At 45.5% G+C, this 12,108-nt stretch overlaps 1 protein-coding gene across 1 annotated transcript in view; it reads left to right on the top strand.

Annotated features, from left to right (window-relative positions):
- The window catches only part of LOC138260973 (uncharacterized), an 89,396-nt gene that overhangs the window by 47,296 nt on the left and 29,992 nt on the right, over window positions 1–12,108 (top strand). Inside the window, exons 2-4 of the mRNA XM_069209536.1 lie at window positions 7,355–7,507; window positions 7,750–8,511; window positions 10,505–10,611. Of these exons, the coding sequence (XP_069065637.1) occupies window positions 7,355–7,507; window positions 7,750–8,511; window positions 10,505–10,611 (1,022 nt within the window). The remainder of the gene's footprint in view (window positions 1–7,354; window positions 7,508–7,749; window positions 8,512–10,504; window positions 10,612–12,108) is intronic.

Genomic DNA, 12,108 nt, shown 5'->3' with positions numbered 1-12,108 from the left:
GTTGAGCTGTTATTCTGCGACGCTCTGTTGATGTAAAAATGTAGTCTTTCTTCTAATTTTGCAAAATGTCCCGTTTTTTGGTGCCCAAGATCTGGTCACCCTCCTCAGAAGCCATATACTACTGTGAGCTGACTGGATGTCCAATTATCTCCTCCCCTTTAACTTGCACAGAGGCTAGGAGTGAAGGCTTACTCCTGGGGGACGGTGTGGACACCAGTAACACGTAAATCAAAGCAGAATAGATGGTCTGTCCAGTCAATGCTTTCGTGTAAAAAAAAAAGTAGGACTTTTGTTCACTGCAAGGTTAATAGTTCATCAGCAAATAAACTCTAGGCCCCAGTACAGCATGTTTCTATCCAGGGTGCGGCCTCTGATTTCTGTGAAGTTACTACTCTGCCTCAGAGGATGTGTTTGAAGAAAAGCACGCGGAACACCTGTGTATTTATATATTGTATTATATTTTACTATTAATGTTAGAGCGTAATACCCTCCGTTTATATGCCAAGATTTCAGAACAGGAAAGTGGGGGAGATTAAGAATAAACAATCATTTGCAATACAATAGGTCTCGCATATTTCAAACAAGTTAATTGTCATCCTTTGACAACATCGCCCACAAACAAAAACAAAATAAAACATGAGCAGAAACTGAGAAAAGTCGACTTCACAAGATAAAATAAGCTAGCTTTAAAAAGAAAACTTTGCAATTTTGTTCCTGCAGGGCAGGTTTCTGCCAGTCACAAGCCTTCCAAGTTAAAAAGAACAACTAATACCTTGATCATGTTGATCAGTGAACGGGCAGTAATTAAGTTGAAATCAATTAGTGCTTGATCCCTGCTTCACACAGAGGAACAGAAATGATGCCAGGCGCGCTTTGACGAATTACCAGGCTGTAAATAAGAGTGCCACGCAAACCAACAAAGGGTGAGGGACAGGTGGGCTCCAAGACCTTTACTGAACACAACAGAGTCTCGCAAGCGAGAGGCATACTAGCAGGGTCGCCCCTAAAAACCATAAGAGTGTATTTTCACCCATTGACTTCTATTGAAGCAAAAGCAATTTCAGGCTAAAATAAAGCCATTGTTGCTGGAAAATCGGGAGTCTCCTGCTTGGGCCGGGTCTCTAGGCACCCTAGGCCTCTTTGGGGCACCGCAGCGCTTGCGCACGTGGCCCGGATGCCAAGGCGTGTAGGGTGCGAGGTTGTAAGGGTGTTGACTGTTTTGATCCTGCGTGGGGAGTGTTTCTCTGTGGTCCCAGAAGGTTACGGCTTCCATGGTGGGAGTCTTTGGGGGGTGCGTCGGCACCCGGCGTCCCAGAGAGGCCCCCTGCGGGAAGGCTGAGCCCAGGGAGACCCTGGGGCAGGAGATGTGCCCAGCGTGGGAGGGGGTCCCAGGTGAACTCCTGTGGCCCCGCCGGTGTTAGGGGACACCCTGGCTATGCAGACAACCAAGGGCCGAGGTCACCCCCTGGACAGGAGCTGGGGGCGGAGGGGGAGGACCTTCTTGGGAGACCTGCGCCTGCCACTCCACCGGGGCAGACAGGACTCGTGTATTTTCCATGGCGAAAGCCACATTTCTGTACAGGCTTTTGAAATGTGGGAGCGCCTGTTCCTTTCCCAGGAGGGAAAAGACCTGCAAAATATTGTTGAATCTCCAGAGACTTGCGAGTTGGTGGAAGATGGCTGAAGCGTCACTCGGGTAGGCCCATCTTCCTGCCCCGGGTTCACTCCCCCGACCGGCCAGCAGGCGGACTCTTTCCAGGGGTACATCTTCCAGGGGTACATCTGTGCTGCAGGTGCGTGCCCCGCGGAGTCAGTGTCTGCGGTTTTCCAGGCTCAGATTCCTCGTGTGTGCCCGAGTGTGACCCGAGTGCCGCGCCGAAGGCTTCACCTCACGCGCGCCCCCACCGACACAGTGACTGCCCTCTTGTTACCCCGGGCAGGATTACCCTCACAGCTCCTTTCTATCGGCCCGTTCTCACGCCCATGGCAGTGTAATGACCGCGATGAAGCAATGGGCCCGCCGGCTCGCCCTCTCGCTTTCTCTCTCTCCCCTCTCTCTCTTTTTTTTCGCCTTCTGTGTGTCTCTCTCTTTCTCTTCTCTTTCTTTTACTTCCTTTTTCTTTCGCTCTCTCTCTTTTTCTCTTCTCTCTCTTTGACTTCCTTTTTTATGTCGCTGTCTCTCCTCCTTCCCCTCTCTTTCTCCCCCTCTCTTTTTTCGCTTTCTCTTCCTCTCCCCATCTCCCCCGCTGCCCCCCCCCCCTGTTGCTCTCTCCAAACTCTTGATTTTAAAACAGGGAATCCCTTATCGTCCGTTTTCTCAGGGTTTGTGCTCACCACGTGAAGTTATCTTTCGTTGTCTCTCTGTGTAGACTCTGACCTTCAAATAAATGTTCAGAGCCCGTCTGATAACTCTTCCTCATACGTCTGTTTGTTATTCAGCTGCGTCCTTGGACTGGTCTTTATTTCAGAAATAAACCTGCTTGTGTGTGAGCGACTGATTGCACAAAAGTTTGTTTACATTCGTACCTTGGTATTTCACGTCGCCCCAGCTTTCAGCAGTTTGCCCACTTCGGAGAATCACGCATGAGGATTTGCGGATTGAAAATGTTATCTGCAAAGTTTTGCAAAGTTGATAAACTTTGCCAATATTTTCAACTTCGCAAAATGCAGACTGCTGCAGTGGAGCGGGAACAAATTTCAGAGTGGGCTGTTGCCTTTAATGGTACATCACTGACGTCATAGGGACTGTGACAAATCCAAGCATGGCACAAAGAACAAGTCTAGCAAATGAGCCACGCCAACTCACCAGGAGGGTGGTAAGGGTGAGTTATGCAGCGAGTGGTGCCTTTCAGAGCACAGTCACAAATCTGTTACAAAAGCAAGGTGTGGGAAGCACCTTCGTTTACAGACAGCACATTTTCCATTGAAATGGCAACACAATTCACACCAACACAGCTTTACTGATAACACTATATAGAGCACAAATGGTAATGTGTGTAAATTGGGTTTCAGCAAATATTTCACATCGCAAAGTAAAGTGTCTCGATTTGTTTGGTCCTAATAAAATATCGGTTTACAACACGCTTCAGAATTACTAAAGATTAGCTTACTTTGTGTTTCCTAACTGGTAACATATTCAGAAATATTTGTTCAACTCATTTATGGGTAGTTAAATGTTGTTGTGTTTTAGAAAAAAACCTGACATCTTACAACCTTTCATTTCACACTCCCTGTACCCCAGCAAGATATCACATAGGTAGCTTTTTAAAATCCTCTACCTTTGCAGCCAGGGGAAAAAAGTAAACACCAATATACTTGTGAAAAGAACAAGCAGCAATTTGTCAGGCTTTTGACCTCTGCCTTAGCCTCACATTTGACCTCTGTCTTTAAACATACAGCAAATGTTACAAGCTGAAAACAAATTATAAAGGCAGCTTTATTGTTCACCTGCCTTCTGAATTTCAGCCTGTTTTATTTCGAGGTGCTGCAGCACCCCCACTCCCAGTGCCAATGAACTGCAGGCCAAATGTTTGATGAAAAGGGATTTGCGCAGCACGTTTTCTGCAAAATGTTTTTTGCAAGCTAATTGTCTTCTAAAAGTTGTTTTTCTCATTAAATCATTAGCGTAAGAACCACTGTGCTGTTTTTTTGTAATGAAAAGTATTATTTTAAAACTTTGCAGTGTCTGGCAGTGCCAGAAAAATGAAAAACTCTCCATGAAGTTTGAAGTGTAGCAAGTTTGCACAAGCTGAAAATACAAGTCCGCATTAACTTAGTTATTCAGATAGTCATCCTTACTGTGACAGTGGCTGCTAACACTCTGTACAAATAGTGAAAGACAGGGGTGGCTCCTCCGCAATGGCGGAGGAGCGTTGCCCCCTCGGCCAAGAGCCAGGAGATGAAAAATAAAATGATATTTTAATATTGTTTTATTTTTCATCTGCTGCCACGGCCAGCAGTGCTGGGAGGGGCGGGGCTGGACAACAGGAGGTGGGAGGGGGGGTGGAGGAGAAAGTGCACCTAAGTGCTCATGTGTGTTTGGCCGGCAGTCTCAGGCTGGCCAAACACACATGTGCCTTAGGTTTCTCCAGCCTGGCTGTGTTTACCAGCTGGGCTGGAAAATCTGCACAGACCCCAGGGCTGTGTCTGAGCCGTCCTGAGGCTGCTTTCATGCTAGGTTTAGGTATGATCAGCCAACACGTTTCGCTGGAGCAGCAAATGCCTCTTGACTGTATAAGAATTAATAACATGCCAGGAAGATACACCTTCCACTTCAGTTTGCACAGTCTCTTTCGTATCCCAGGGTGAGAGTTCCTAATACTGTCTGCAGGAGAAGTCTACCCAAGCTGAGATTTTACTGAATGCCTTGAAAAAGTTCAATTGGTGAAAATGGTATAGGTCAGTCTTTTGTGTAGCGGACGGGTTCTGATCTGAATATATGCCATAGTTGGAACCAGTCACCTGTATAAGTATTTTAGGGTGTCAGAGCATCACCCAAAGGGACTGTTAAAGAATGAGAAATCTGGAAAGCCATTCTCAGTGCAGGAAACCATCATCTTGTGCTGCAGGCAATATGTGCACGCAGGGGTCACCATCCTTATAAAACATATATGAGCAACAGAAGAGAGAAAGACCCCAGCAATGGGAGGACTGAGCAGAATTTACCAGGGAAGGCCAGGAAGGTCTCCAGCAGGAACCTTATTATGTAAAATGATATGAACAACAATGTCCTAAAGGTATCACTCATAAATATAATAGTACATTTAGGCCCATATTTATACTTTTTTAGCGCCACATTTGTGGCATTTTTTGACGCAAAAGCGGCACAAACTTACAAAATACAATTGCGTTTTGTAAGTTTGCACCGCTTTTGCGTCAAAAATGACGCAAATGCGGCACAAAAAAAGTATAAATATGGGCCTTAGTACCATACTATAATAACGTATGTTGCCACATGTGTGTCAAAAAGGAAAGAGGAGATATGGTCAAGAAGTGTCAAAAAGATAATCAGATGTATTTAGTGACAATTGATGTTGAGAATCCTTCGTACCATGTGGTGCGGCGTTGATTTCAGATGCAGGACCTACTCTCCGCCAGGCCTTATTTCCTATGATTCGCCACTTTCGGGTCCTGTCTCCAATTGCCTCAAGCAGAACACCTTGATATTATCCTTTGGGTAGTTTGATTACAAGTCCATTTCATGACCCAAGTGCCGATCTTGCATTTTTTTGGAGTTCCTCTAATATGTTTGATCTGATGATGACCTAATGAATAATGAAAGGTTGAAACGCTTTCGACATTATACCCGCTGAAATAGTTGTTGATTATTGTGTGTGTCTATCTATCTATCGATCTATCTATCTATCTATCTATCTATCTATCTATCTATATGAGCAATGGAATCATTATGAATTATCTACATTTTTATTTTCCTTTGTTTAGCAATCTACATTGCCTGCACAATTCTGAGCACTTTATGTACATTACACTTTCAGCACTTCTTACTTTTTATGTACCTTTGATGCCGCTCAACATCAATTGTCATTAAATACATATGATTATCTATGAATAAAAGCAAGACTCAGCACATGTTTGTATCCACTATTAACAAGAAAAGAAATGTCCTTGTATATCTCATATCCTCATTAGGTACCATATATCAACATTATTCCATCAGTCAGATCTTCTTAAAAAGATTTTTTGTGTTTATTAGTTCATCTGTGATTGTCCATATATACATTCAAGTGATAATCGAACTAGCCATAGCCACTGCGTTTCGTCCCAAAGGACTTCTTCAGGGCTTACGATCCGAGTATGATATTCATCTTAACACAATTCCATTTGGCGACAACCAAGCAAATGATTACCTTTTTGACTATTATTGTCCATATCTTCTCTTTCCTTTTTGGCCCATTTGTGCAATATACGACACCGCAGTTCTATAGTACAATACTAAATGCATTATACTCTGGTCCTTTTAAGATTCATGGGGACTCCTGTTGTGTATGCTGTCATGTAAAATGACACACTGTCCCTGAATTTGCGGGCGCATATTTAGTTGGTGGGAGATGATGGACAGTCTGGCAATTTTTATACAAAATGCACTGTCCCCAATACAAGCAGGAATCACCCATCAGCTTTCAATGCAGAGGGATTTCCCTAACTAGAAGCAGACTGCAAAGGTTCCTCCACAGGTGGGGGCAGTGTTTCACTGCACATGCTTGTAAGGTGATGCTTGGGTGGAGGGTCTCCGTGTACCTCATGCCCCACAATCCAAGGGGCGTCTTCAGGATGCACTGACTGTGCCACTTTGTATTTGTTGCACAATCAGCCTACCTCCCCAAAGCTTGTTTGCTGCTGCACAGGGACTTAACCTTAGCACAGGGGCAAGGACAAAGGCATTCCATGAGCGAACTCCCCCTTTGGATGGCCTGGGTGCAAAAAGTGTGTCCATGTGGTCCATTTTACAGAAGTAGCCACACAAGAGCCTGTGGCCTTTTCTGTAATACCAAAGTGCTGCAAGGCTCACAAAATGGATGCAAAAGCCTTTTCTCCCCCCACAGCATTTTCTGTAATTTGCTGCAAGATAAACAAGTTAATAGGTGAGACCTATTGATTCTGCTGCCACCGACTGTCACCTCCCTCTGGTTTGACGGGGCAGTGGTCGCTGGTGCACTGCCTTGACAGGACAATCTTGTGCTCTGCTAGTGAAAAGTCAGAACACATGGAAGATCCTCACTGGACACCTGACTGCGGAGTTCACTTAAGCAATAACACCTGGGCACTCAAGCAAGAAGTGAACAAGGTCAGGGTGGCAGAGATGTCCATTTATAGCAGATGCCTTTGTCATCACAACTCATTAAGTATGATAGCCTACACCACTTGGGTAATTACCAGACATTATTGCCTCGCTGGTAAAGGCAACAAGGTCATCAGAAGACTCCTTTCCCCCAAAAACTAGGGAGTGCTGCAGGAGCTGTCACTTACCTGAAGGAAAAGTAAAAACAACAGGGCCATCCTCCCGCAGCACTCACCTGGTCACTCCAGAAGCAGCCACTGGTTTACAGACACTGCCCGGGGCCTCTTCCTCTGATGTTTCTGAGAGGGAAGCTCAATCAATCCCCCAAAATTGGAAAAGCACCTCTTTAGGTGTTTTTGTTTTCTTTGGCTGATTGTGTCCCTTTGTGTCCCCGTCTGGGAAGTTATGATGAGACACGGGTAGTCGTGGAGGGAGGCCGAGCTAGGAAAGCCTGTGCTTCTGGAGGGACGTTCTTGTAGCTGTCATAGGACTTGGTACTAACTACAAAAAGCTAATGTTCTAAAACTGCACTTGTTTTTTTTTTTTTTTCTGCAGGACTATCTTCTCAGTGTAACCCAGGGGTCTCCAGCGGCGAGAGCCTGTGCAGTGCTCCTTTCGACACACGTATGGACATCAGCAAGAGCCTACCATATGACTGCCCCATTGATCCGGAAAGGAATTCCCAGAAACCTGATTTTCCTTGTGTAGGTACGTTAACCAGCCTCTCCTTACAAAGGTTGTAAATTGACCACCATTGAATGGCACAGTGCTTAGACAGAGCAGAAGTTTAGTATGAATTCATATACAAAGCAAGGTTTTTTAATGGATGTTATGCCTGAGACTCCAAATCCATAAGACCGCAGTTGTAGCCTTTGTTGTAAGTGCAGGACTTGCCATGGGTATGCCACCTCTGTACTGTATTCAATGGCTTCTATGGTTTGTATTCACAGCTCTTGGTGCCTCGGCATGCCTTCAGGGAGATGGTGGCTTTCCCTATCCAGAAAGGGGAGACCAGCACAGCAGAGAATTGGCAACAACTACCAAAGCTCCCATGTCAGACCCTTCCACATTACGACGCCAGTCTGCTCAGCCAAGTCCCGGCTGCGTGGATTACCGTGTCTCACATAGGTTGGACTGTGGCCTGACCTGGAATCTGCAGCCGGAAGAGAATGAAGAAGACTCTGCACTCCCACCATGCACGAAACATCTAATCAAAGGTCAAAGACTCAGAGCCGAGAGTTCAACATCTAGGCCTTCCTTTCAACAAACACCTACTTTCCATGGTGCCTCTAACACCAGCACACTAGGTTATGTTAGTTGCCACCTGCCCCAGGAAGAAACAGGATACACATATCCCCTAGTGGATGTTCCATGGGATTCCCGTAGTCAGGCTGGTCACCCTCAAAGTACTGACCAGACACTTGCCAATGTTCTAAGCGAGTGTAAAGAAGGCGTCATGCCAGTGACGTTAGCATCCCAGCAGGGTGTGGTTCTGCTAAAGCCCTCCATCCCTCCAGCAGGAGAGCCTCTGTCTTCCAACATCAACGGGCTCAAGAGTGCCAGTTCTCCTGGCCATGAACGCAGTGAACGTCTGAGCTTGCATGAACTGCAGATCTCACAAGACTCCAGTTGTAGCAGCCAAGAAGACTCAACTTGCCAGACCGGACCCAGCCAGTACACGACCACCGAAAATGCTGCATGCTCGTCTCGAGGTAGGTGAACCAACCTCTGCCACTCTGTCTAATAGTTGCCTATGTTGTGTTCCATATATCAGCATGTGCTGCGTAATGTTTGCATCTATCACCATTTCCTAATGAACTCTGTACACCCTCAACCAATGACTAGTACCTGTTGCTTATGCACTCCGTGTGCCCCTTTACATGACCTTACTGAATGAGATGCAAGGTGACGTCAAATGAGGCTGCAAGACTGATCTGCAGTGCTGCCAAAGCTGGGCACGTGTTCCCCTCATTCATGGTTGTTCTGTTAGCTGCCTCTTCAAGAAGGTACCAACTGTAAGTCACTTTCCAATGAAACAGAATGTGCCTGGTACCTTGGTATAAATGAAGATACTTGAAGGACCCGCTCTTCAGACATGTCCTCCGTGGCCTGGCACATTACTGGCAGGTCATTCCGGCCACCAAATTTGGAGGAACCAACAGATTATTTCAGAAAAGAGGTTTACTTCCTTCTCTGATCATTTGTCGGAGCTAGGTCATCTTTGCAAAAGAGAGATCCATGCTCTGTCCCTGACTAGGTTCTTCAGTACATGCATATCAAACGGCTCTCTGTTACCAACTTATAAGAACCTGGAGTGGAAGCTTTCAACAAGACCAACATAAGAGAACCATAGGTGCCCGTCACAAGAACCTCGGCCCACCCCTATCCAGTGCTTCATCCTTAAGTCTTTCTTCTGCAAAGCAGATAGAGACAAAAGCCACCCATCAAATGTTTACTTCCTCTGTGGTTGAGATTTGTGTTCACACAAGTTTATTTTCTTCAGGTCCTGAGGGAATCAGTAGCTTCCAGGCAGTCCAAGAACAGCTTCCAGCGTCCAGTGAAAGAGCCCAGTGGGGCTGCATTTTTCGCTGTTGTGGGACAATGCACACAGTTCAACAGGAGGACACTTAGGCCCATATTCATACTTTTTTTTAGCGCCACATTTGCGTAATTTTTTGACGCAAAAGCGGCGCAAACGTACAAAATATAATTGTATCTTGTAAGTTTGCGCTGCTTTTGCGTAAAAAAATGCAGCGGTATACAAAGTATAAATATGGGCCTTACTGTTTTCACTGGTCTCCAAACCCAGAGTTTGAAGACTTTGTACTGGACATGGACTAGCACCCCAATGAGTCTCCCCCAGTTAATACCACTTCAAACGTACATATCTACCTAAAAGACTTGTTGCAGTTGATGTTTTCGGGTAGTGGTTGCACCCATGGGAACTGCACCACCCACTGGCTCTCACTTGCAACCAGGGTTTCTTAAGTCCTAAGGGGTGAGCTTTCTCAGTTTCTTTTTTTCTGCTTCTCCACTTCCCTACCCACTTTCCCTCCTGCTCCAGTCTTTCCAGCTGGAATCCTTCTAGTTAGCTTTTTCTAGGGCATTTGCCTTCTGCATCTCGAGCTCTAGCTTTTAATTAAGGACAGCTGGGTCAGAAGGGACAAAGGAATTGTTGCAGAATAATTAGGGTAGTACCAGTGGACATAGGATAAGGAGAAGCATTACAGGGAGCTGGATCAGTGAGGCACCTACTCACCACCCCCTGCAGTATCCGGCGGCTGTGGGCCCTCGTAACCTGGTGTGGTTGATGTGCTCAGTGCTTGAGCTATATGTGATGCCCCTTATAGGGGCATAGCTATCATGGGTTCACCAGGTGCAGTGGCACCAGAGCCTAGAGCCCTGAGGGGCCCATTGAACTCTTATAATTGCTATATCTTACTACTCCCACAGCAGTCAAAGATGGCATTTTCTTGCTTGCACCAGGGTCAGGGTATCCTTGCCATGCTACTGGCTTTTAGGGCTCAGGATAGTATCCAGACCTTTCATAAGCACTAGAAAAGTGGGTTATTTGAAACCATTTTTTCCTTGTGATTGTCTGTGGCCCATGTTTGTTTTAATCATCCCTTGATGCTGTAACCCCAGGTGGGAATCGACTGCCTGTGCTGGCCACCACATAAGAGTGCTGTTGGTTTCTCTAAACAGAACTGGATCCTCTTTGGGTTGAGGCAACCTTGACGGAATTTGGGAAGCTCAGAGACTTCACGCCAGAGGAACTGAAGGCCGTTTCTGATGTGTTTGGTGCCCGTCAGGTTAGTTATCATGGTTCTCAACTATTGCCTACCTCTGTTCATCACCTCTCACAGGTGCTTTACTCTGTCTCTGTGGGGTATCTGGTTCTAGAACACTGCACCAAAATTAATGTAATGTTTCATGGAAGTCATTTAGGGGTCTCCGAGAGCAGCGACCCCTGGCTTGCTCCTTGAGACCCCTGGCACCACCGTTGCAACCCCTGGCCTCGGAAGTAGCAAAATTAGTGCCCGGGACACAGCGGCAGCTCGTTCTTATGGACCACGGTTGGGGACCACTCTTCTTGTTTTCTGTCAATTTGTTATTAATAGTGATTATTACTACATTACCACCATTAGTGTAATAAAGAATGGAATACAATTACCTGGTATATGACCTTTCCTGGCAGCTAAGGTAAGCAATAAAATTATTTTAAATGTAGGTTGTGTGTGTGCCTGCGGGTGAGAGTGTGTTTGTGTGAGAGAGAGTGTGAGAATGTGTGTGTATTTGTAAGCGTGTGTGTGTGTGAGTGAAAATGAGGATCAAAGTGCATGATGCAGCACACATAGAAAGGGGAAGAAACGAGGAGAAAAGGTGATACTTTGGCTCGTTACGCCTCCCCTGGTGAGGCATAAGATTTTGGCACATCCTCAGGTTAACAAGTTCTTTTAAAACTCAGGATGCATCAAAATCCCTGGGTGTTGCGTGGAAACACCCATGCAACGCCCATGGAATGCCTCCCTAGCGCAAAGTAAGACAACAAAGTGATTTGCTCTGCGTTGGCCTATTCCACAAAGTGGCTTTGCATGGCTTAAAAAACCTGACTTAAGGTTTGCGTCGCTCTTGCACCACGTTCAGTGGTCCAAGACAGACACACACCGGGTCGTAAACATGCGCCTAAGTTTGTTCATTACAAAGAATCTTGTTTACGATATCTTATTTCTCAAGAACAGGTGCTCTCATGAATCTACCCAGAATTAGGCTAAATGCTGAGTACTTGTTTATTGCAAAAGGATTTTCAGCCTTGATTAAAAAAAAAATGTTTTTAATATTTTTGTATAAAGCACTTGTGTCGTTTCTATGTGCTATAAGTAACTGGTTTTGCTAATACCCAGTTTAAAACTACTCCCTTTACTGAACACAGAATGATGAGGCGGGAACCTCTCATTAGTCTGTTCTCCTGATGAACTATAACATAATCTCATTGTGGGTGTTTCTCCCTCGACCCTTCTCAAGCAAGCATTATCAAAGTCCATAGGTCTCAGGCTGTAGAAGACTGGGGAAGAGGCAAAGTGATAAACCAAATAATGTTTGTGCGTGTTGCATCGTATGAACACATCAACACAGGCCTAAGCAGAGACTACAAAGATAAAAGGGTGAGACATGATTGAATATGTTTATTCTTATTATACTGCACTTTTGTGTTAGAGGAAGCATGGCCTTCTAATTTAATGCATATTAAGTTATATGTCAGAAGTGGGCTCAGTTCTTTTGTACTCAGCTCTGTGAGAATTGTGAAG

This window comes from Pleurodeles waltl, chromosome 10 (assembly GCF_031143425.1).
Source record: "Pleurodeles waltl isolate 20211129_DDA chromosome 10, aPleWal1.hap1.20221129, whole genome shotgun sequence".
In the NCBI taxonomy this organism is placed as follows: domain Eukaryota; kingdom Metazoa; phylum Chordata; class Amphibia; order Caudata; family Salamandridae; genus Pleurodeles; species Pleurodeles waltl.
Note: the sequence above shows the minus strand (reverse complement) of the source record. Positions and strands in the feature narration are given on the sequence as shown.